At 33.4% G+C, this 27085-nt stretch overlaps 1 protein-coding gene across 1 annotated transcript in view; it reads right to left on the bottom strand.

Moving 5' to 3' along the window:
* The window catches only part of GRIK2 (glutamate ionotropic receptor kainate type subunit 2), a 1069280-nt gene that overhangs the window by 99347 nt on the left and 942848 nt on the right, over nt 1–27085 (bottom strand). The window contains 1 exon segment of the mRNA XM_049092419.1: nt 24186–24403. Coding sequence (XP_048948376.1) covers nt 24186–24403 — 218 coding nt within the window.

Raw genomic sequence — 27085 nt, 5'->3', positions numbered from 1 at the left:
ATAATACACTTATACTTGGTGACTTCAATCTAGCTCTTTCTATACTCGATAGGTCTTCTAAGCAAAACATCTCCAAAGAAACGAGAGCTTTAAATGATACACTGGACCAGATGGATCTCACAGATATCTACAGAACTTTACATCCAAACTCAACTGAATACACATTCTTCTCAAGCGCACATGGAACTTTCTCCAGAATAGACCACATATTGGGTCACAAATCGGGTCTGAACCGATACCAAAAGATTGGGATTGTCCCCTGCATATTCTCGGACCATAATGCCTTGAAATTAGAACTAAATCACAACAAGAAGTTTGGAAGGACCTCAAACACATGGAGGTTAAGGACCATCCTGCTAAAAGATAAAAGGGTCAACCAGGAAATTAAGGAAGAATTAAAAAGATTCATGGAAACTAATGAGAATGAAGATACAACCGTTCAAAATCTTTGGGATGCAGCAAAAGCAGTCCTAAGGGGGAAATACATCGCAATACAAGCATCCATTCAAAAACTGGAAAGAACTCAAATACAAAAGCTAACCTTACACATAAAGGAGCTAGAGAAAAAACAGCAAATAGATCCTACACCCAAGAGAAGAAGGGAGCTAATAAAGATTCGAGCAGAACTCAACGAAATCAAGACCAGAAGAACTGTGGAACAGATCAACAGAACCAGGAGTTGGTTCTTTGAAAGAATTAATAAGATAGATAAACCATTAGCCAGCCTTATTAAAAAGAAGAGAGAGAAGACTCAAATTAATAAAATCATGAATGAGAAAGGAGAGATCACTACCAACACCAAGGAAATACAAACGATTTTAAAAACATATTATGAACAGCTATACGCCAATAAATTAGGCAATCTAGAAGAAATGGACGCATTCCTGGAAAGCCACAAACTACCAAAACTGGAACAGGAAGAAATAGAAAACCTGAACAGGCCAATAACCAGGGAGGAAATTGAAGCAGTCATCAAAAACCTCCCAAGACACAAGAGTCCAGGGCCAGATGGCTTCCCAGGAGAATTTTATCAAACGTTTAAAGAAGAAATCATACCTATTCTCCTAAAGCTGTTTGGAAAGATAGAAAGAGATGGAGTACTTACAAATTCGTTCTATGAAGCCAGCATCACCTTAATTCCAAAGCCAGACAAAGACCCCGCCAAAAAGGAGAATTACAGACCAATATCCTTGATGAACATGGATGCAAAAATTCTCAACAAGATACTGGCCAATAGGATCCAACAGTACATTAAGAAAATTATTCACCATGACCAAGTAGGATTTATCCCTGGGACACAAGGCTGGTTCAACACCCGTAAAACAATCAATGTGATTCATCATATCAGCAAGAGAAAAACCAAGAACCATATGATCCTCTCATTGGATGCAGAGAAAGCATTTGACAAAATACAGCATCCATTCCTGATCAAAACTCTTCAGAGTGTAGGGATAGAGGGAACATTCCTCGACATCTTAAAAGCCATCTATGAAAAGCCCACAGCAAATATCATTCTCAATGGGGAAGCACTGGGAGCCTTTCCCCTAAGATCAGGAACAAGACAGGGATGTCCACTCTCACCACTGCTATTCAACATAGTACTGGAAGTCCTAGCCTCAGCAATCAGACAACAAAAAGACATTAAAGGCATTCAAATTGGCAAAGAAGAAGTCAAACTCTCCCTCTTCGCCGATGACATGATACTCTACATAGAAAACCCAAAAGTCTCCACCCCAAGATTGCTAGAACTCATACAGCAATTCGGTAGCGTGGCAGGATACAAAATCAATGCCCAGAAGTCAGTGGCATTTCTATACACAAACAATGAGACTGAAGAAAGAGAAATTAAGGAGTCAATCCCATTTACAATTGCACCCAAAAGCATAAGATACCTAGGAATAAACCTCACCAAAGATGTAAAGGATCTATACCCTCAAAACTATAGAACACTTCTGAAAGAAATTGAGGAAGACACAAAGAGATGGAAAAATATTCCATGCTCATGGATTGGCAGAATTAATATTGTGAAAATGTCAATGTTACCCAGGGCAATATACACGTTTAATGCAATCCCTATCAAAATACCATGGACTTTCTTCAGAGAGTTAGAACAAATTATTTTAAGATTTGTGTGGAATCAGAAAAGACCCCGAATAGCCAGGGGAATTTTAAAAAAGAAAACCATATCTGGAGGCATCACAATGCCAGATTTCAGGTTGTACTACAAAGCTGTGGTCATCAAGACAGTGTGGTACTGGCACAAAAACAGACACATAGATCAGTGGAACAGAATAGAGAATCCAGAAGTGGACCCTGAACTTTATGGGCAACTAATATTCGATAAAGGAGGAAAGACTATCCATTGGAAGAAAGACAGTCTCTTCAATAAATGGTGCTGGGAAAATTGGACATCCACATGCAGAAGAATGAAACTAGACCACTCTCTTTCACCATACACAAAGATAAACTCAAAATGGATGAAAGATCTAAATGTGAGACAAGATTCCATCAAAATCCTAGAGAAGAACACAGGCAACACCCTTTTTGAACTCGGCCATAGTAACTTCTTGCAAGATACATCCACGAAGGCAAAAGAAACAAAAGCAAAAATGAACTATTGGGACTTCATCAAGATAAGAAGCTTTTGCACAGCAAAGGATACAGTCAACAAAACTCAAAGACAACCTACAGAATGGGAGAAGATATTTGCAAATGACATATCAGATAAAGGGCTAGTTTCCAAGATCTATAAAGAACTTATTAAACTCAACACCAAAGAAACAAACAATCCAATCATGAAATGGGCAAAAGACATGAACAGAAATCTCACAGAGGAAGACATAGACATGGCCAACATGCATATGAGAAAATGCTCTGCATCACTTGCCATCAGGGAAATACAAATCAAAACTACAATGAGATACCACCTCACACCAGTGAGAATGGGGAAAATTAACAAGGCAGGAAACAACAAATGTTGGAGAGGATGCGGAGAAAAGGGAACCCTCTTACACTGTTGGTGGGAATGTGAACTGGTGCAGCCACTCTGGAAAACTGTGTGGAGGTTCCTCAAACAGTTAAAAATATACCTGCCCTACGACCCAGCAATTGCACTGTTGGGGATTTACCCCAAAGATACAAATGCAATGAAACGCCGGGACACCTGCACCCCGATGTTTCTAGCAGCAATGGCCACGATAGCCAAACTGTGGAAGGAGCCTCGGTGTCCAACGAAAGATGAATGGATAAAGAAGATGTGGTTTATGTATACAATGGAATATTACTCAGCTATTAGAAATGACAAATACCCACCATTTGCTTCAACGTGGATGGAACTGGAGGGTATTATGCTGAGTGAAGTAAGTCAGTCGGAGAAGGACAAACATTATATGTTCTCATTCATTTGGGAAATATAAATAATAGTGAAAGGGAAAATAAGGGAAGGGAGAAGAAATGTGTGGGAAATATCAGAAAGGGAGACAGAACGTAAAGACTGCTAACTCTGGGAAACGAACTAGGGGTGGTAGAAGGGGAGGAGGGCGGGGGGTGGGAGTGAATGGGTGACGGGCACTGGGTGTTATTCTGTATGTTAGTAAATTGAACACCAATAAAAAAAAAATAAATAAAAAAAAAAAATCCACCTAGTAACACAATAGTGAAAACCTGAATGCTTTCTCCCTAAGATCAGAAACAATACAAAAATGTTCATTCTTTCTAATTCTAGTCAATATTACACTGGATTTTTTTTGTATTGTGAAGTCAATAAGGCAAGAAAAAAAATAAGAGGCATTAGGATTAGAAAGGAAAAATTATAACTATCTCTCTTTTTTGATGACACAATCTTACATACAGAAAATTCAAAGAAGTCTACTAAAAATATTAGAACTAATAAATGAGTTTAGGCAAGTTTCAGTATATAATATCAATACACAAAAATCAATTCTATTTCTGGAAACTGGCAATGAACAATCAGAAAATAAAATTTTAAAAAGAATTCTATTTATAATAGCATTAAAAAGAATAAAATACAGAGGAATGCATTTTTAAAAGAAGCACAAGATTTATATAATAAAACTTTAATACATTGCCTAAAGACAATCAAAGACCTAAATAAATGGGGAAACATCCCATGTTCAAGGATCAGAAGACTTAATATTGCTGAGATAACAATACTTCCCAAATAGATATATAAATTCAACTCAGACTTCATTAATATTCTACCTGGCTTTTTGAAGAAATTGACCAGTTATCCTTAAATGCATTTGGAGGTACAAGAAACCAAGAATAGTCAAAACAATTTTGAAAAGAAAAAAAATAAATGATTCACACTTCCTAATTTCCAAATATACATCAATGGAAAAGAGTCAAGTTTCCAGAAATAAATTCTTATGCTTATGGCCATTTTGCTTTTCACAAGAGTGTCAAAACAGTTCAATGGGGGAAAGGACAGCCTCTTTAACAAATTGTGCTGAGACACCTGGATATCGACATGGCAAAGGAGTAAAGTTGTCCCTGTTCCTCCCATCATACTGAATAATTAACTCAAAGTGGATTCACAGACTTAAGAATAAAAGCTAAAATTATAAAGCTTTCATAAGAAAATATAGTAGTAAATCTTTAGGACTTTAAGTTAGGAAAAGTCTTCTTAGATGTAATACTCATGTCATAGGTAACTAAAGAAAAAATATATAAATCCTAACTTAGTAAAATTAAAAACATTTGTGCATCAGTGGACATAATCAAGATAGTTGAAAGAATACAAGAATGAAAGTATTTGTAAATCATATTTCTGATGAGGGATTTGTGTCTAAAAAGTGTAAAGAACTCTTAAAATTCAATAAAAGGATAAATAACCCAATTTAAAATTGAGCAAAAAATATGACTAGACATTTCTGCAAAGATATACAGATGGTCAATGAGCACATTTAAAATGCGCATTATATTAGTATCAGGGAAATGCAAATCAAAACCACAATGAGACACCACTTCATCTCAATAAAATGGTTATTATCAAAATGATAAAAAAGTGTTGGTGAGGATATGAAGAAATTAGAATCCTCTATACACTGTTGATGGTAATGTCAAATTGTGCAGCCTTTTGGAAATGTGCCTAGGAATTCTTCAGTTAGTCAAACATCGAATTATCATATGATTGCTCATATCAATTGATTGTATGAGCAATTCTATTTCTAGGTATCTACCCAAGAAATATGAAAACCTATGTCCATTTAAAAAGATGTATATAAATACTCATAGTAGCATTATTTATATATCCAAAAAGTGTGGTAAGGACATAAAAGATCTCTACCTTAATACTACATACTACAGTATTATTAACCACAATGTCAATTATATATTCAAGACTTTTAAATATCTCACATGCCCATCATGTTAAAGAAGACTGGGTAGGACATGCGGAATGCTTCCTTCACAGTTCAAGGGTTATAACGATGTAGTTTAGAAGGCAGTTTCATGTATATACAGAGTATAACATTTAAAAATAAATAGATTATGGATTTCCAGTTTTAAAAAGCAGTTGAATAACTGCACCCAATGATTTCTCTAGTAACATCACAGTATAATATATTAATATGGTAAGATACACCAAGATGACTTTTCACAACAAGGAAACTTAGCACGGATAGACATTGCTGGAATCTGAGAGAGATTTATTTTGACTGTAATAATGCTTCAATGCTATTAAAAATAAAATCAGTGACCCACCCTTGTTAGAATAAAATGCTACTGCCTGGTTGAAAGGACCCAGGCACACTAGTTCCCACCTGTACACTGTTCCTTTTAAATTATCTTTGACCACTTAAGTTAGTAGCCCTTGTCTGCCTTTGTAGATACTAATTTTGAGACAGGTAGAGTGTGTTTTCTGTCTCACTATTGTCTGGACTCGTGTGTTAATTTAGGGGCTATAGATACTGGAAAATAACTGGACAAGCAGTGGTAAGAGGGAATTATCTGCAGGAGATGGTTCAGGGGTGGGAGAGTGGTGGAGTAGTCTTCATTTGTCATAGAAATGTTGGGCAGATCAGAAAAACAGAAGGCAGAGCTACTTCTCTGTTCAGAGTATCAGAAAGCTAGAGACCCGATGGTAAGAAAACATCCATTCTGTTTTAGGTAAGGTCATAGGAACTCTGTAAGGAAAAAAGAAAGAAAAGAAAACCTTTTGGATACTCAGAATAGGACTACAAATTATGCACACAATTCTGCTTTCAAGCTGTAGTGTATAGAAAGATTTATTCAACTAGTTTGTGGTTAACATCAAATCTTCAAAACTGTCAAAGTAGGATCAATCAATATAAAAGAGTTATCATCTTGATAACTCAAAGGGGAAAATATATTTCTGACTTATCCCTCTTCAGTCCCAATGCGATGTGAGACTATAAGATTTTATAAAATAGGTAGAAACTCATAAAGTGAAACAGGTTGGAAATTTTAGCATGTTTTTGAAAGGTAAGATATTAGTGAAAAAACTAAAACATACTGCCATTTTCTTAATCTTTGATTACTGAAAATCTGGCAGTCATTAATTTTATGAAAATTTTGAGTTGAACTTAGCAGTTCAGTACATGTTTATATAACTTCCATGACTCAAAGAACATTAGCCAAAAATCTGCAAAATCATCACTAAATCACAAAATTGTTGTCTTGTATTTCTTTCAACAATTCTATAAACTGCAATGAGTCATAGCATCTAAACATGTATGCTAAAAGATATTAACAGTTGTGCCATAACACTCGTCAGAGTGAGCTTCAAAACCAAGCACAAATAGTTTTAACATCATAAAGCATAAGAAAAAAATAATTCTGCTTTAAAATTCTAATAAATCAGAGTTGTTTTTTCTAACATAGTTGGTGTATCAATCATCATGAAAGGAACTAAATTTTCTGTTTTTTGCTGAAACTCTTCTTTCATAGCCATAAAAGATTTAAAAATGCCTATGCCACTAGTTCTTTTTTTAGTTTGAAACTTGATGTTTCTTCCTATATTTGGAAATCCTTTGAGAAAAAAAAAAATGTACCCAAAATAGTAATTAATCAGTGTCTCTCACATTGCGTAAGGCATCCAATCTACAAAAAGTACTTGTAATTCTCAAAATTTTTAAAAATATTTTATTTATTTATTCATGAGACAGAGAGAGAGAGAGAGAGAGAGAGGCAGAGACACAGGCAGAGGGAGAAGCAGGCTCCATGCAGGGAGCCCGACATGGAATTCAATCCCAGGTCTCCAGGATCAGGCCCTGGGCTGAAGGTGGTGCTAAACCACTGAGCCACCTGGTCTGCCCTGTAATTCTTAAAGTTTAAGATCAACTAATATTTACTATTGTTAAAAAGCTCTTGTAATACTATGGGCAATTGTTTGGTGGCTTAATTGAAGATCTTTTACTTATTGCACAATATTCCTTTTAATCTTTTCTTCATTATTTTTTTAACATTTCCACAATTTGAAATGATATATTTTATTATCTTCCCATCTAAATTTATTCTATGTTTATAACCCATGTTGTTTGGACCGCCCAGGTGGCTCATCCGTTTAGCGCCAACCTGAGTCCAGGGCCTGATCCTGGAGACCTGGAATAGAGTCTCGTGTCAGGCTCCCTGCATGGAGCCTGCTTTTTCCTCTGCCTGTGTCTCTGCCTCTCTCTGTGTGTGTGTCTCATGAATAAATAAATAAAATCTTAAAAAAATAATAATCCGTTGTTCAATAGCTGTCCAAAAATATAAGCCCAGATCCTATTAAAAATCATTTTTTAATTCTTAGAACAGTTGACTCTGATTTCAGGCGACTAATTTCATTGATTCTTCTACTGTTTAGAGAAACTGTTTATCAAATTCACTATGTATTTTCTGAGAATATTTCTTGATAATGAAAAATGTTCTGGTTGTAGTACTAGTTTCTCCATTTCTATTCAACTAGGTTTCAGTAATATACTTTCATTTTAAATTTGATAATTTGCCCATATGAACTTTTTAAACTAGAAAAATAATTTAATTTTGTTTTGTTTAAATAATACTATATATTTAAATTTAATTGCCAGTTATGGCTTACATAGTTATTACTGTAACATGTCATACACATAAACTGCTAAACAAATACACTACAATATTATGTCAGTACACAGAAGAAATCACTTGAACTGGGTCAATCTATTGCTACTGCTTTCACTGATTTGTTTATGAGTAATACTAAAAATGACACAGGCACTGATCACATGCTCTACAATACAACATTTAACAGGATGCAAGATTTTAAATAAATATATAATTTTGTGTTTAATGGGGAAATGTCTTTATACTGCCTCAAGTTCAAATATTCAATTAAGTTAATTACAATTAAATACAATTCAAAATTTTGTTCTGGTTACAGAATGAATAAGGTACAGCACAGGGAATAGAGTCAATGGTGGTATAATAGTGTTGTATGATGACAGATGGTAGTTGGACTTGTGGTGAGTATAGCATAATGTATAGACTTATCTAATCACTATGTTGAACACCTGAAACTATTGCAACATTGTGTGTCAACTATACTCCAATTTAAAAAAAAAGGATTTTTTTTCCTAAATGGCACCAGCCACATTTCATGTATTTACTGGCCATGTACATTTTATTAAAAGCCATAATAGAAAAGAACTCCAATCTTATTTCTTAGCCTGAGATAGTAAAATTTCATTGAAAAGTTTTGTAGCAAACTACTGATCTTGACACTGTTAAAAGTGTTCCCAAGTTCAAAGAAAAAAGCACAAGCAAAATGCTCAAGTGTTTCTTGAGCTAGTAACAGTAAATCACTGCAACCTTATTTTCAAGATATTGCAGGTACAGTAAATTAGGCCTGAGATGTGGAAAGAAACAATTGCTAATAAGGATGGGTGATAAGGATGGCAAGATAGCTATTGATTGTCTACTGACAACACACACCAAAAATACAGGAAGAGTTTAGCGACCATTTTTACTTTCAAAATACAATTAATTTTGTTTTTCCAGTTGTAACAGTTTTATTCTAAGAATTATGCATGTTATGGCATCAGTTTAAAGTAAATGGATGTGGCAACTTGCAATGACTGGGCCCCAGAGGAAAAGCAGCTCTGAAAGTGAAGAGACTATCAGGCTTGATGCTTATGTACAAGCTCCTTTGTTATGACAAAGGTTACATCTCATGATCTCAGGATCCCTATTTCCACAAAATTTTAAGTTTTAAGACACCTTCACATAAAGCTGTCTTTCTGACATTGGAAGCTATCCTCTTGCTAATGCTAGTTTATTTGATTTCTTGAGAATAAATTGTGCTGGTTTTCTTAAAGTCATCTCTATTGCTTTTAATTCATAGACATGAATAGCTCTAGTGTTTTCCCTGGATTCCAGGGAAATGAACATTCTAATGTTCATGGACCATTCCATGAACATCAACATCTACAATATCATCATCATCACATCATTGTCATCATCAAATTTGGGGAATCCTCTAGAGAACATCTTCCTAAAGGTTAGAATGTATCAGGTAGACATAAAAATGGTTGTTTTTAATATGTTCATTTCTTAGTTGTGGCTATTTAGTCACTTCCTTCCATTTTGACAATATGGATTCCTAATTCACTCCACCAAATTCTACCTGTTAGAGTTAGGCTCGGTTATTTTCTTCTAGTGTTGAAGAGAAGGCTGATGTAATAAAAATATCTGTAAAAGAATACTTAAAGGATATGAACTAACGTAGAGTCCTCTGGTACTAGTGTGTCTTGGGCATCCCAGATAACTGAGAAATTGAATTTCCAACCCAAATGTCAACTCTTTGTGAGAGCACAGTCATGCAAGTGTTCTTTCTCATTTATAGACATGGAAGGCCTAAACTGCAGTTCATGTAGATAAAGAAAGATATTTCTATAATCATTCTTCTAAATATATACTAATAAAGCTTAACTGAAAAAGATTAATGACTACTCCTATATATTTTTATTACCAGATTTTTTTTCTCTTTCACTTGAACACAGATTGTATTAGGAAAACTAACCTTAATATCATCTCTCTGAGAGTTTTCCTTTAAGATTTGATTAAAAACATTTATTCAATTTAATATTTTAAAGCATTAAATTTCTGAGAGTTTAATGTAATTAATATTAAAATTAATATCTCATTTGGTATCTTTAGTTTTTTTTTTTATCTTTAGGTTTTTAAGTCATCAGTGATTTCATTGCTATACAGGTGTATATATATAGAGAGAGGGGGCACCTCTGTGGTGCAGTTGGTTAAGGGACCAACTCTTGGTTTCAGTTTAGATCATGGTATCAGCATTGTGAGATTAAGCCCTGCGTTGGGCTTCCTGCTCTGGAGGGAGTCTGCTTCCTCTTTCCCATTCCCTTTGCCTTTCCCCCTACTCCTCACTCTCTAAAATAAATAAACAAATATTTTAAAAGATTTAATATATATATTTATATTATTTATATATTTGTATATATATTTATATTATTTGTATATATATTTATATATATATATCTGTAAAGAAAACAGTGGAGGCTTTTGTTACAGGATATTAAGATTTGTCTTAATAGGTTGGACTTTGGCTTTTTTCCCTTTGCTTTCCTAAAATTCTATAGTTCTTATGAGTCATATCATATGCATTATTTTTATAAGAGAAAAAAACTTACTAAAATTACAATGGTTAATACTTATGGAGAGGAAGAACAATTAAAAAATGGAAATTTTTCTTCTATTTAAGCATAAATTCTGAGCATAAAATGTCAAAGTAAACCTCACATGTTCATAAAAAGGCCATTAATTAAACAACCACTAATAAACTGGTCATTAATTAAAAGTTTATATATAATATATGGGTGGAACTGGATTCATGATGCAGTTTATCTTTTCAGCACTACAAGTGAGTAACCTAGAATGCTTTTTAATAATCTACAATCAGGATCAAATCATATATCAAACAAATTCAATTGAGTGTCAGATTTTGGCACTGACCATAGGTACATTAGATGTATTTCCAGGCACACAAGCGTTCATATTGAAGGAAATGGTTTCATCTGCTACAGAATTTAACAATTCAACTATTAAACTCCTTAAATAAGGATAGCAGTAAATACATACTGGGAGTTTATCATATGTTGAGTGCTTTACGTAAACAATCTATAAGATATATAATTACACCTCAGTTTACTTATAAAAAGACAGAAGTGTGGAGAGGTTAAATAAATCCCCAGTGAGTTACAGATGTATGATTTCATGACACAACCTAGCTTTACATTTAAACATTTTGTTAAACCACATTGTATTGACTCAATAATCTTTATATCCATTATTAATGCTGTTTTCTAATTATTTGGTCTTTATTTAATTGTTTTTGCAATCAATTAAAATGAAGCATAAACTCACAGTGTTCTGAAAACAGTCAAGGGACCTACAAAGGAAACTAATTTATTGTGTAACCTCTAATTAGCTGTAATTACAATATTTAATAAAGGAAACACCTACCTTTAGAGATAATCAAATCTTTTCACTGAACTCCACTAGTGCTATGGTATATACAATAGACTAATAACAATCAAAAGTATTATTCAAATGCTGTCAGGAAACATAAATTATAATTTATTGCCAACCCTGCACTATTCTTCCACTAAAACAGATTTAATATAGAAACTGGGTATAAGAAAAATAAATTGTGTAACCATTCATAATTTAATTCCCATTAAGGTAGCATACATATCTTTTTCTTATAGGACACACTCACTCATGTATGTGCATACACATGCAAACACATTCACTCATCTGGAAAGTTCTTTACTTATAAAACTGTTAAGGAATTTCTCTGAATACAGGAGGTCAATAAAAGTCCTCACCAGTATGCATTAGACATTTACCAACTGCCACCGGCAATAATATCACAGCAAAAAGACCTTGAATTATTTTAGATATGACCTCTTTACGACTAAGACATTTAGTATTAATGTTTAATCTAGTCATATGTTTAAAAGGAATATTTTTGAAGAATCTATTATATTCAGTTTGGAATTATCAACACCTATGAGCAAACTCTAAAGTTTACTTTGTCTTTTTTTCCAATCTATGTCAGGCAGGGGAAGGGTATAAAAAAGAAAGGATGCTTTATGAGTTCTGTTTGCTACTTGTGAATATGTATGATGAAGTAATAAGATCACTGACTATTAGAAGGGCCAATGGCCCTACATTTTGCTTGCTGTCAAGGGGGAAAAACTATTCTGTTTGTAAATGAAAGTCTAAACATCTAGGATGGCAGCAGCAGTAAGTAATAGTAAACCTACTTTGCTTTATGATATAATGAAAGAACCAATTTAACTACCATATGATATGTTTAATCACCTCTTAATATTAAAGAACAAAGTGGTATTACTGCCATTAGCATTTTTGGAAAAGGAATAGGAAAACAAATGAACAAAAGAATATTCAGCTGACCAAAGATGCTAATTAGTTGAAAGTGCATTCGGAACAACAAAAAAATAGCTCCTCCCCCATAAAAGCATAATGGTGCATGAAAAATTAGGAACGTTAACTGCCAAGGATGTTCTGGATTAAATACAAGCTTCACAGTATTCAATCTGTAATTAATTGACAACCTAAAAAGATAATATGCTTTTGTTGATAATCTAAAGTTGGATTCCCCCCCCAACCAAAAAAACTCCACTAAGCATGATTAATAGAGATTTCTCAGCCACAATGCCAAGTAACAGAATTTTCTCAAAGAATTTACAAAGCAGAAAAGCTAGGTTTTTTTGTTTTTACATTTGTTTTAGAAATACCAAACGATACTTTTATATTACAATTTATATAAGAAAAGAGGAATTTTCATTTTTATTATTTTTTATCTGAGAAATAAAACATTACAAGTTTTAAATAACAATTTTTATATTTATCTTAGCCCATATTTTTATGTTCAAAAATATGCCTTTCTCAAATCCCTTTCAAATTGTTGCCTAACCAGTGGCTATAAACTCTTACAGTGACAACTATTATCCATTATCCAGTACTTGACATGCCAGCTCAACATTGCTATATTAACTGACTTTTGAGTTTTCTCACTCCCTGTGGGGCCCTCTCTCCTAAGATTGATGAGGTGCAACGTGGTGTTTGAGCTGCCATGCTGACTTGACAAACAGCAAGAGTGGTTCCTGCATAGAGTGGAGGAGGGAAGGAAAAAGAGAGACAGAACCACAGTGTATCCGGGGATGACAACAGCCTCATGCACTTGCCTTTCAAGGCAATTAAAACATTGTTTCCCAGATTTTACACTTCACTCAAACACAAAACTTCTTTCTTCAATTAAAGTGCCCCAAAGGTTCATTGGTACATATTGAAAATTAGAGAGGGATTAAACTTTTGTCCCTCAGATATTTTAGAGAAGCTAAGATTAAAGTTGCTGCTCTTTCCAAGTTTAAATACGTTAAAATTCTAATCACTTCTTATAATTCCCAAAATGGTGTTATCGCTTACTTTTTAACTATTGAATTCACTCTGGCAGAGCTAAGGTAATAAAACCCATCATAGTCTAATTTTCAGACAGCTTGATAGAACCAATGTTCTTAGTATAGATAAAGTGTAATGAAGCACTTTCTTTCCCATAGGAAAGTCTTTGACTCATATGCTTTGATGCCAACTAGCCTTCACATCTGCTGTTTCACCATTGATAGCTGTAACTTGGCATGCTAAACTAGTGTCTGCTGAAGCAACTTTACTCAAAGGCACCATTTTATTTCTTGCAATGGGAACATAGTAAAATGGTGTTGGTTTCCTGTAGGCCTTATGCAAATCCCTGTAATAAACATAGGATCAGGCCTCACATACAATAAATTGTGTGTTAGATGAGAATGTGGGAGGGAGACAATCTCCTTGAGTGAAAATAACCCCCTTAATATGCCAATAAATTAAATGCATTATAAATAATTGGCTTAAACATTCGCTTCAAACATGACTAATATAAAAACCATATTAGATACTAATAAAAATATAATACTTTAAAACACCAACCTTATTTTATTGAATAAAACACATTGCTGCTTAACCTAATGTCAACATTAATCCATTACCTACAACCAATATCTTAAAACTGTTAATGAAGAAAAAAAATACTTGGGAGAAAAAGAGAATGGCTACAAAAATCTTTGCTGAGGTACTTTTGATTTCTAAAAAAGCTGTTTAGTGAAAAATGAAGAAAACATCAACTTGGACAGATGAAAATTTCAGTAACAGTATTAATCACTAATCTAAACCAGGTACACTGGTGTCCAATCACATAAAACTTTTAGGTTTTGTTTCATTCAAGTATGCAGAAAAATCAAAACAATAAACCAGATTGTACACAAACGAATATATGAAACAAAAAAAAATCAAAATAAAGTTTCTATTTATTCTATATAAGCACTGAGTTATTACGTAGTAACTTGCAAACAAGTTAGCAAGAACAGTTTCTGGCTTGGAAGCTCAAGTATATCAGGTTTTCCATCACCCACATTAGAGCAGAATGCCATGTTTGAGGAGCATATGGTTTCAGTTTAGATACACAGAGGGATAATGAGGAATTACAAATTAACTCGAAAAAGATATCAATTAGAATTGTATGATAATTTTTTCCATCAGTTATTATAGGTGCATTTTCTTTCCACGAGGAAAAAGTGGCAGTAGTTCACCAAATACTACAGAACAGTCACTAAGCTCTGGAAACTACATGAGTCCAAATCCCAATCTGTTGAGCAGAATCTAACTCGATATATATAAGTATAGAATAAGGTACTTCATTTCTTCTTAATCTGGTCCTCAAAATGTAAACACAGAAGTCATATATACAATCCTTCCAAGACTTTAATATGCCTGCTTAATGGGTCTCTAATTTCTCCTCTTTCCACCATGGTAGAAGCACCTGCAATAAAGGCTTACAAAGAAAAGGTGAATGTATCCATTCCCTAGGTCCCATAGAATATATATTTTCTCAACATTTACTTGGAGATACAAAAATCAGGATTAACTGCCCCCACACCCTATAATTCCCTGAGAAAGGAGAAAGCTTTCATTCTGCTACTTGGCAATTCTCATGCCCAACAACTGGAGACTTCCAGGAATGGTGTCAGAAATGAAGATTTAATTAGATTATTCACTTTCAGCAGATCTCTTTTGAAAAAAGGCTTTAAACACAACCCAGGTAAATAATTTGAAAGGAGTAGGGGTATGGTCAACAGATTTATCATCATTTTAGACCTCTGTCTGATATTTTGTAAAGTCTGGGTTTCAGAGAAGAACTCCGAATTAATATGAAGGAAAAAGAAATCAAATTATTTATTAACGATTGATGGCAATAATGAAGGATTGTTTATATTTCAAATTAATTTAATTCTTCCTGCACACTGGGATCACCAGAAGAGGTTATATTAAAAAAAAAAAAAACCCTCAGACGCCTAGAATCCCACCTGAAGATATTTTTAATTACTTAGCCTAGAGAGGCGTCTGGGCCTCAGTATTCTCTCAAAGCCCTCAAGTGATTTTTAACGTTCTAATGTGCATACAGGTTGAAACTACTGATTTAAAGAAATGGATATTTTAAAGATTTTAAAAATTTACTGGATGATATACCAAATAGGACAAAATAATGTCTCTATCCCTTGAGAAAGAAAAACTGATGCAAAAACAAGACTATCTTCTTGCTTGTCAGACAAGACCATATTCCCATATAACATCCATGCTATCCAGTCCCACTGGTTGCAGCATACCCACAATCTACTATTTTGATGCATAAAAGACTGGCCCCATAAGTTGAAGTAGTGCTTTCACTGATAAAATAGTATCAGTAACTTTGCTGAGCTATAGTCTAGAATTTATGATGCATACATAGAGAGGTACAACCTATCAACAAATAAAAGATTTTAGTCACAAAATTTTGACACCAATATACATATTACTCTTCAATTTTTCAATTAGTTTCTGGGTAGAGACAATACCTGCCAGGTGAGACTCAAAGCTGAAATCTGAGATCTAAATTACTGAGGAGAAAAGGTCAGTGTAATTACTGAGCATAAATTGACTCCGAATAAATAAAAATGACTTGAAAGCAAAACTTTATGGCAAGTTAAACACAGTGACTCTTATACAAGCAATTATTTAAGAAAGAATCTCTGTAATTACTGAGGTAGCATAACGAATTTCTAATTATTATATTGTCAAAGAATCCTGCCTGGATTGTAGCAGAAAATGAATAGAAATATAATAGTAAATTGGGTACACAACGAAAGACATACCCAATTTCTATCCATGTGCAGATAAATAGTTATTAAACCCTTTCTTTATGATGACCTTACTTAACTGGGAATTTGCCACATAGAATATCAAAGGCATTTAAATAATAATTTCTGGAGATCTAATGTACAGCATTGTGATTGTAGTCAGCAATACTGTATTATAAACGTCAGTCACTAAGAGACTAGATTTTAATTGTTCTTACTACAAAAAGGAAATGATAATTATGTGATGTGATGGAGGGGTTAGCTAATGCTACAGTGACAATCATATTGCAATATATACATTTATCAAATCAGCATGTACCTCTAAACTTACACAAGTTGATATGTCAATATTTCAATTAAAAGAAATAAAAGGAGTTCAAAAGTCAGTTCAGATTATCTTTCTCATCTTTGCAAACTATTTTAGGCCAATTTTATGTATACACAAATGAAACTTTCAAAATGTTTTACCACCAATATAGGAAGAGGAAACTAAACACTCGTTTTGGAAAATCCTTTTTCAATGTGAAAATTATAGATGCCATTCTGAAAATTTACTTCTCCAATGTGTAAGTCTCTTCATAGTAAATATATCATACCTTCAGGACTACTGTTCTTCTAAATAAAAACAACAAACAAAAATTATGTTTCACATAAATAAGGAAAAAACATGAGAAATATCTAATGAATGGTATATGTTTCTAAATCCATTTATTATGTATATGCAGGAAACTGCCAATTTTTTTACATTCTATCTCTCAACTCAAAAATTACTTACGTTCTTTTGGCATTTAAGAAGCAAAAATCACTCGAGCTTTCAAAAAATCATTACAGGCATGCCACACAAGCAATTCAGGCTTAAAAACCTATACTGTCACCCTAGCATAATTTAATTTTAAAAGACCATTGAACTGATAAGCTCAGAATAAGAAGCAGATTATCAAGAACATGTGATAGCTATAACTGCCCCAATGGCTTAAAGCAAATGTTTTAGAAATTTAATATGATCAAGTAGTTGAGGTCATATGGGTGAGCCAAAATGAGTAATGCACTTAGCTCTTCTGAGTAATGGTGGTTATGCCATGATATCTTTAGCTATTACTTTTATTGTTGATACTATGAGTCCCTTGGTTATAGCTTTCATAATTAATAAGTCACTTAACCTCACCATGGCCCAGTTTCCTCATCTGTTAAATGAGCATAATGATAATTGCTTCCTACCTTCCTTAGGGGTTGTGGTAAAGATTAATAACCTGGCATTTAGAATGTACTTTGAGTTCTTCTAAAAAGGGAGATTATGAACAGAGAAAAATAAAACAAAACCTCCTCTGTGGGTAAGTACCAAAAGATAAAATTTTCCCTCCAGATGGATCAATCCACTTGCTTGCATTCCTAACATTATAACCTACACTTCCAAATAAATTGACATTTTATGCAGAGTTAGAATGGAAATGCCATAAAGGGATACGTATTTTGAAAAAACCTTTTCAGTTCTCTATAGATTAGCAAACTTTTCAAGATAATTACACACTCTACCTAAAACCCTCTGTCAAACTTTTCAAGATACTCACACACTCTACCTAAAACCCTTTGTCATAGGTTTTCCATCAACGAATGTGATAGTCATTGTGCCAAGGGTAACTTCACAGAATTAGGTAAAATAAATAAGTTGCTTCCATAAAAATAACTTAAATATGTAACACTGATTTAGGGTCACATGATAGATTACATTGAAATCATTAGAAGAAAATAGGGAAAAGTGAATCTGTGAATGTAGGGAGAAATAATATTTTTAAAGTGTACCCTATAGTAAATTGGAAGATTGAAATGCACTAATAATCTTTTGGACTCAGCCAAAGAAATTCTAGACAAAATTACAATATATTCAAGGTATCAGTTAGTTACATTTAGCTACATAGAATAAGGTAGTATAAGAAAGATACGGAATATTAACAATCATAAGAAAAACAAAGAGAAGGATGAGGAGGAAAGAAATAAGGGGGAAAGAAATAATTTAAAATAACTGAGATGTTTGCAAATAGTACTTAGCAGTGATAAAGTAGAGTTGGAATTTGCATGCTTGGGTGATTTTAAGTGTTTGTAATCTTCAATGTCTCAAGCCAGTAAAATTTCTCTAGATTATTTCGACATGGCACCAGGCCTTAATTAAAGTACAAATTAAGCATGTTGCTGGAGATGCTTCGTTAAGATCTCTGAAAAAAGTCAGGGCAAAGCCTTGTAGATTTTCTCCTCCATTAAAGAGGTTCTATCCCAAAGCAACAATTAGTCGGGAGAGGCACATTTTAAAAAGAACAGAGGGTGTGGGTTTTAGATTATAAATGGATTCAACTGGATACATTTAAAGTCCACAAACGTTTAGCAGAAATGGTATTGGCAAAAGCTCTGTCACCCTGGTGTAAAATAATTTAATTTTAGAAGACCAAAGAACTGATAAGCTCAGAAAAAGTAGCAGATTATCAAGAACATGTGATAACTATAACTGCCCCAATGGCTTAAAGCAAATGTTTTAGAAATTTAATATGATCAAACAGTTGAGGTCATGTGGGTGAGCCAAAATGAGTAATACACTTAGCTCTTCTGAGTAATGGTGGTTATGTCATGGTATCTTTAGCTATTACTTTAATTGTTGGTACTATGAGTCCGTAGGTTATTGCTTTCATAATTCTGTTCAAAAGGTACTAAAGTCTCTGAACTTCCACGCTTCTAAAATAGGACCTACTGACTTGTAAGCTAAATAAAGGTTTATGTTACATGCCACTAAGAGTTTTTCATTGCTTGTTAAGCGACTTGAGGCGTCAATTGTTAACTAATAAAGCCCAAACCACCTGCAAGGCCTCTGTAGGGAACCAGAGATCCAAATGAGAATGATACAGATTCAATCCCTGCTCCCCCACCCTCATGCTATGCTGTATAGTGTAGAAACAGAGGAACCAAGCTGATAGCTAGGGTTAAAAGTTTAGTGAGAACTGAAGTAAAAAGTGCTCAGAGGATAGAAAGGAGGAGTACCTTTCTAGAACTGGGTAGATTTGGGGAGGGGAAGGATCAGGAAAATTTGCCTGGGATAAGTGAAGTATGAATTAGGGCTTAAGGAATAAAGAGAATATAGTCAATTAGGTTGATAGGAAGGACAAGAATGAAAAAAAAATGCATAACAGGCATTGGAGAAGGAGGTGCACCATGTACTGTGGCACAACCCGGGGCTCAACATGAAGCAGTTTGACTATAGTTTGAAGTGCAAGAGCAAGTGGCTATGAAATAAGAAGTGAGTCCATGACATACCTTGTAAACACACTGAGGAGCTAGGTTTATATCCTAAAGCAAAAGGGAGAGGGTAATTTTGGAGGACTTTAAGTCACTCTAGTAACTGCACAGACAACAATAGGAACAAATTGAGAAAAAGAAAAGTTAAATGGTTCTACAAAGCCCTGGTCAGAGATGACACCAGTCCTGAACCAGGATAGCAATGAAGGAAATGGACATGTAGGAGATTGAACAGACAGGTGTAGGGAAATGCATGGAGATGCAGGATACATGTCTAAGATTTAACACAATTCTTACCATGTAAGAGATGAATGATTAGTAAATACTTCTTGAATAAAAACTTGGTATCTTATAAATGAGCATCCATATCATATAACTGAGAACATAAGATGTGTGGCGATACTGACTAAAGTAGGACATCTTGATCATTGGTTTAAAAAAAATAGTTAAAATTACGGATAAACACATTTTATATTAAATATTTTATATCTTCCTTTACCAATAATTTTCAATAAATTCCCCCAAAGAATCGCTAAATGAACCTCAATATACCATTCCAAAATACACAGTCTAGGAAAAAGCTTTCATAGTTTCTTTCTATTTCACTTATCAAATTACATCTTCTTCATGACAACAACAGTCAGAAGACTGAAGCAATTTCAATTAGATAAACATGATGTGATTTCTTTTTAAATCTATTTTGAAATGATTTATCCTGCTGTAGGTCACATAATTTACTTGACTATGTTTAAAATCATCCTAAATTCTGAGTATTTTTAATTAGTCACGTTTTCTAGTAATGCTAATATATAACATCTGTCAAGCTTTGCTAAATGGTTAGCATATCATGCAGAGCTTTCATTTGATATTCAAAAAATACTGTGAGAATGGTCTTGTTAGTCATTCCAGTTCAGAGATGAGGAGTCAGAGGTTTATAAGGAACAGTGTTCTATCAAAACACAGCCATCAGGTGGTAGAGCCAGGAATTAAGCTCCAGTTTCTCTGATTTCATAGTTTTCCCCCCCATTGTTAACAACTATTCTAAATTGTAGCCTTTATATTTTTAGAAGTATTACATGATTATATTAGATATTTGATACTATTTAAATATCCTTTTAATATGTGGAAGAACTTTTTAAAATAACCATAAAAGAGAACATGTATCTCCTTTGATACTACTTTTTTTGGGGAAGAATAGACTGTATTAATAGATGCAGCAAGCCAGAGGTTTCAGGTAAACCAAACCTAGAGAGAGAATTTGTAGAAATCAGAAAACCTGAGTCATGGGTTACACAGAAATATAGGTGATTCAGCATCATTTTGTAAAATATGACTCACTTTGAAAATCCAAGGATTCTCAAAAGAAACCATAACACCTACAGGCTCTAGCTGAGTTATTTTTGAACATGTCATCTATATGCATTCATTCTTCTAATCTTTATTCTTCAGGGAGAAAAGAATGTGCTTGTTGCTCAGTAACATTCTGTAGTGTTCAGCCCTGGGATCAGACTTCAGTTGTATTACACCAAGTTTCCAGAGTCCGAGAAGGAAGTTTTGACAACTCCTTTATTATTTCTCAATAAAATCTCTGGGCCTTCAGCTATTTTATCCTTTACATATGATTAAAAACATATTGGGGATGTCATACAGTTTTCTATTGTTTACATGGAATAACCCTGAAGACTACCATCCACTCAATTTTGAGTTATTTTACTGGTCATGGCTTTACATTTATCCTTGGAGAGAATGTATGTGAAGTGTAATGGATATAAGAAGAAAGAACTCTTTTTGAAGACAATATACACAGTAAGCTCAATAAACAAAGTCAAGCATGTTCTTTGGAAAAATACATATTTAATGTTGCAGAATGGCATAACTCTCCGTTTTTGCAATATTGAGAACTTACCCCTTTAAGGCCAGGTATCTTGAGCCAGCTCTTCTTGCTTGTAGTAACAAAACTATACCATTCTTTAAAATAATTTTCTGGAACCAAGCATTCCAGAACAATTAACTAACAGCAGGGTCTTGTTAAATTTGTAAAAACAAGATGGAAATTCCTTTAGAAATCAGTGCCTTAAGGGTGCTTCCTAGAGTGTTTGTATGCATTGCTGTTAATTAAGAAATAAAAGAATGGTATCAAATGTAAATAGGATACACACACTACTCCCTGGTTCATTGCAGATATTCAAAATGAGCATGCAATTACTTCAATTCCAGATTGCTAGGGAATATTTTTTTTTATTAAAAAAAAATTAAAATACCCGACTGGTGTAAGTGTATAGTTTAACAAGCTAAAATATGAGGTTGAAATTAGTATCATTTAGGGGTACACTAAAATAACTAAAGAAAAATTAAGATTTAATGATTCTTTAAATACTAATTCTTTCCTAATGTCAACAGTAAGAATTCAGTATGTGATCAAGTTACTGACCTAAGGTAATGGTCAGTTTAATGATAATCACTGTGTGGTTTTTATTGCGACTAGTGTAGATTCCAGAAGGCCCTAATTCTACAGAAAGGAAGTCTGTACTGTTGGAAACAGAAAATTGTCCTATGCCAATTTTCTCTTAGTGCTAGTGGTAAGCCTGCATGTAAGAGTGAAAACAAGAGATGAAAGACAAAAAAGAAAAGTCAGTGGCAATGAAGAGTGAAAATGGGGGAAAATGACACTAACACTGCAGAGTAATTGAGCTAAAAAAAATAAAATTAAAAAAATAATTAAATTTTAAAAAGAAAGAAGAGAAAATCAAAAAGACAAAAAAGGGAGAAAATAAGCCTAAAGATAAGAAAAAAGAATTTTTTTTTTCAAAATGATTTTTCAGAGATAAACCTTGATCATAGTATAAAAGAGCTTTGAAACTTAAAATATTTCTTCTGGAAAATAAAAATGAAATGAAAACTCTGATGTATTTTTGAAGCAGAAATAATTCTGGTATCAAATCACTTGCTTTAGGCACTTTGTATTATTTGACAAACTCTTCTTCAAAACTCTCTTGGATACTATAGTAATTTAAATGCATAATAATGCATATTCACTCCCTACAGAGTTAATGACACTGACAATGTGCATTTAGTATTTTCAACAGCTGATTTCCTTTTGAAAAAAAAAAAACTGTATAAGAAAAGCTATTTCTATTAATTCTGAATATTCAATTGGGAAAAAATTGATCAATTGCAATTAATATAGTCAAATAGCCCTATCCTGTTCATAATACTTTGCTCATATTCGGTCATCAATAAATTTGATTAAATAATAATGATTTTCCAATTAAATGTAAAATATACATTCAAGCTTTCATCTAGCCACAGGAGAAATTCACTTTGAAAATAATTAAATTATAAGAATTACATAGATTCCTATACATAGATTTGATTAATCATTCAATCTATCTTACTCTTTAGATGTTTAATGTCCTCCAGAACTCTAAAATAAGAGCTGATTTAGTTCTGTAAGAACTTTTACAGTGAAAACTACATATTTATTTGGCAGAGGTATTTTAAATTGCTTAAAACCCAGTTCCATGATTGTTGATTTAGTCCTCTGTGTCTCCAACTAAACTAGAATCTCCTTTAAAATGAGAAATAGATGTTATTTGCTCTAGAATACCAACGTGTAGTGCAATTTCTGGTACTCAACAGGTACTGGATGAATGTTTGATGAAAAAATTTATTTTATAGCTTGAGTCACTTATTAAAAAAAAATCTCACTTCGGCATACTTAAACTGCCAATTACATTTGTATCAACGGTGACGGAAAATGCCAACGCTTAAAATTTTTCCTGACCTACAAAGAAATTTAAAAGACTTGGTAAAATATAAAAAAGACTTATGAAGTAAGTCTGACTCCAGAAAGTGAAATGTCCCCATTTGAACTACTTTGGCACAGTGAGAAGAGCTGGAGTAAGAAGAAAGGAATAAAAAAGAGGAGGGGAAGGCATTATATATGCCTGGACGTCAGTACAAGCACATTTTGCGTTTCCATTTAAGTGCCACAGGGCTGTCCTTCTGGAAACCATTTTAAGTTCAGTAGCCCATTTTCAGACTCTGCTTTACAAAATATTAGATGGATGAATATACGGATAACAAGAATTGTTCCTGTTTTTTTCTATCATTTGCTCTCCTTCTTTTTCTATAGGCTTCTGAACAAGTGAAACTTGTCTCACCTTAACAGAAAGAAATGTATGTATGAGAAATATTCTTACATGTAATTATTCTATTCTTCTGGAAGGGCTAAGCCTTGTGGAGTCTGAATCTACTAGTATTTAATATATATATCAGTAAATATATTAATATAGAACTAATACACTATATTAACATACTCATTTATCATATATTAGTATATGCTATATATTTTTATATTTATATATATATATTTACAAAGATAAAACCTTGTTCAGACAAAATGTTACCTGTGGGCAGATTTTCCTTCGAACAAAAAGGGAATCCTTGTAAAGCAGAGACTCCTTGCCACTTGCAAGTATTAAAATGGTTTACCTTGAATTTAGTTATAGATTTCTCCACTCTCTGAAGTACTCGATTGATTATTCTGCACAAGTAACAGTGTGGCTATACACTTATATTCATTACGAGAGAAAGGTTTGTTTGCACTCTATCATTTTAATATGTAAAATTGTAGAAATGAGAAGGACTTACCTTGAAAAACGTCATGGTTGCACCGTCCTCCACAGCACCGTACTCTATCTTGGTTTGTTTAGCTAAATCATCAGCAGAATCAATAGGGGATTCCATGCGTTCCACTGTCAGAAAGGCGGCTAAGTTAGCAGTATACGAAGAAATGATGATAAGTGTGAAAAACCACCAAATGCCTCCCACTATCCTGGTGGAGAGCGCTTTGGGCATGAGCTCAGAACCTAACAGAGATTGGGGGGAAAAGGTGAAACGAATACAGAGAATTTGATCAGCAGTCAGGTACTTTTGGTCACAGTGGCAGAAGGGAATCACTGTGTAATAAAAGCTTAAATCACAGGTTCACATTTTGCTTTAGTAAGCAAGCCACAACCATTGGGAGAGCAGAGACTTATTTCAGATAATAAAAGTCTCTTAGGACACTCTAAGTATAGTGACAGGAGACTCGAGTTCTACCTGAGACAGTACAAATTAATTAGTTATAACCTTTATAAAAATAACATTGGAAGAGAGAAAAATCTCTCTATAAACTACTTGTACAGTTTTTCATATTCTTATTAGTTACTTCAGTTTTAGAAGAAATGATTTAAAATATGTTCAAATTCATTTCTTAACAAGGTTTATGTAAAGTTTCATTTTTCATGTGCATGAAAGCTCATAAATTTTGTCTATCTTGCCATTTTAAAAAGTTATGTTTTATAAAAATACATTTCAATTATACATTCCTTGAGATATGGGGTTTTAGTTCTCAGGTTTATTTTAAAATAAGGTAGTATATTATTTCCTTTTGTATAAACAAATGTCTCCCATCACTATAGTTAGTCTCCACGAGAGAATCAGGATAAGAATATCGAGTTAAGTAGCCACAAATTTATTTTTACATATATATATATATATAAGTATTTCATAAATATAATACAAACATGGCTGGAGTTGCCTGCTCATGGTATTAATAAGACAATGGGATCTGAGGATTCTATTTTACTTTTGATTATTGTGAATTTTAATTAATTTAGATTACAAAATAAGATCCTAACAATTTTAAAATCAAGACTTACAGTTTTACCACATTGTTTACATTATACATACCATTTACAATCTTAATGTTGAGATGAATACATATCAGCATTGTGATTTTTTTAATAAGAAAAGTATACTAAATTTATAGATATATGTAATATATTGCTAAACACTTTTAATCACTTTGAATCTATAGTCAAGAAAGCATTGGCTACAAATTACTTAATTTTGAATAGGGTTCGAGTAAAATGGAATGAAGCAAAGATGGACTGTATTTGCTGATTTGTTTTATGGCCATATCTTTCAAACAATCACTGGTGCAGTAAGATAACACATCTTTTGGCAGAAAGAAAAATACAACCAATCATTCATGTTAATATTGAAGAAAAGTGGTATCAGAACTGGAATATATCAAAACAGCCCACCTTACACTGCAGTTCATCTTACTCTTATAATTTCAAACAAAGTTTTATAGAGCAGACAGACTTGGACATGACAGCCAACTCCAGCTCCAGACTCTGCCTACCACTCTGTGAAGAAAAAAACAAAACAAAAAACAAAACAAAACAGAAAAGTACCTTTCTGATGTAGTTGCTCCTAGGCCCTGTCAGACACACACTCGAACACTGAAATACTAAAATACTCCCAATAGGATCAGCAGCAGCTTTGGCTGCCCATTCTAGTTTTTCTTTCTTTCATTTCCTTCCTTCCTTCCTTCCTTCCTTCCTTCCTTCCTTCCTTCCTTCCTTCCTTCTTTCTTTCTTTCTTTCTCTTTTTCTTTCTTCCTTCCTTCCTTCCTTCCTTCCTTCCTTCTTTCCTTCCTTTCTTTCTTTCTCTTTCTTTCTTTCTTTCTTTCTTTTCTTTCTTTCTTTCTTTTCTTTCTTCTTTCTTCTTTTTCTTTCTTCCTTCCTTCCTTCCTTCCTTCCTTCCTTCCTTCCTTCCTTCCTTCCTTTTTCTTTCTTTCTTTCTTTCTTTCTTTCTTTCTTTCTTTCTTTCTTTCTTTCTTTCTTTTTTTCTTTCTTTCCTTTCTTTCTTTCTTTTTTTCTTTTTTCTTTTTCTTTTTCTTTTTTTTTTTTTTTACAACACCACCAATAAAGTCAAACAAGACTGGGAAAGAAAGAACAGTGGAGACATTCGACAAAAATGGCCCAATTACCACAAGTTCATATCTTACCCAAGGACTTAAAGGAGTACCTCCTAGGCTTGTGAATCAGAGACTGGTTAGGGGCTGACTGTCATGTACTCAAGGTAACGTCATGTCCAGCACTATATCCCACTAATTCCTGGGGAGCTGGGCATCAGCCAGTTTAGTATGGGTTCCTCTTTCATGTATCCACCAGCAGTGAAGTAGTTATGTGGTAAAGCAAATGTATATTTGAATTTTTCATTGCTTGGATTACTGGTTATTTCCAGTGATATCATATATAGTCTTATTTCTAATTGCTATGTTTTATAGATATCAAGTTAATCTTAGTATACAAATCTTAAAAACCTCCAAATATTTTAGAAGATATAAGTGGGAAAAAAAAAGAATTTTGTCAAAGTGGTAGCAAACATAATTTTTAAAAATCTTTGTTACATTCAGGCTTTAGTATCAGGATCATTTACTCCAGACTATTAAGGTTAGTTATCATGTGATTAGCAGTTTGCCTGGTTGAACCATGTTACCTAATACTGCTTGTAAGGGATGTCTATCTCTTATGACAGGCTTTTATTTACTTCTGATACTTAATAAGAACTACAGTATGGTCTTCCAAGTGTTGAATAAGTCTAAGGAAATAAAAAAAGACATTGGACCCAAAATGTAGGAAAGGGAAAATATAACTACTGACTATTCACTTTATTTAGAAATAGATGCCACAAACTTAGATTAGTTCATCTGAGAG

The sequence above is a fragment of the Canis lupus genome, chromosome 12, assembly GCF_003254725.2.
Source record: "Canis lupus dingo isolate Sandy chromosome 12, ASM325472v2, whole genome shotgun sequence".
NCBI lineage: Eukaryota > Metazoa > Chordata > Mammalia > Carnivora > Canidae > Canis > Canis lupus.
This window is presented reverse-complemented; position numbering and strand designations above follow the sequence as displayed.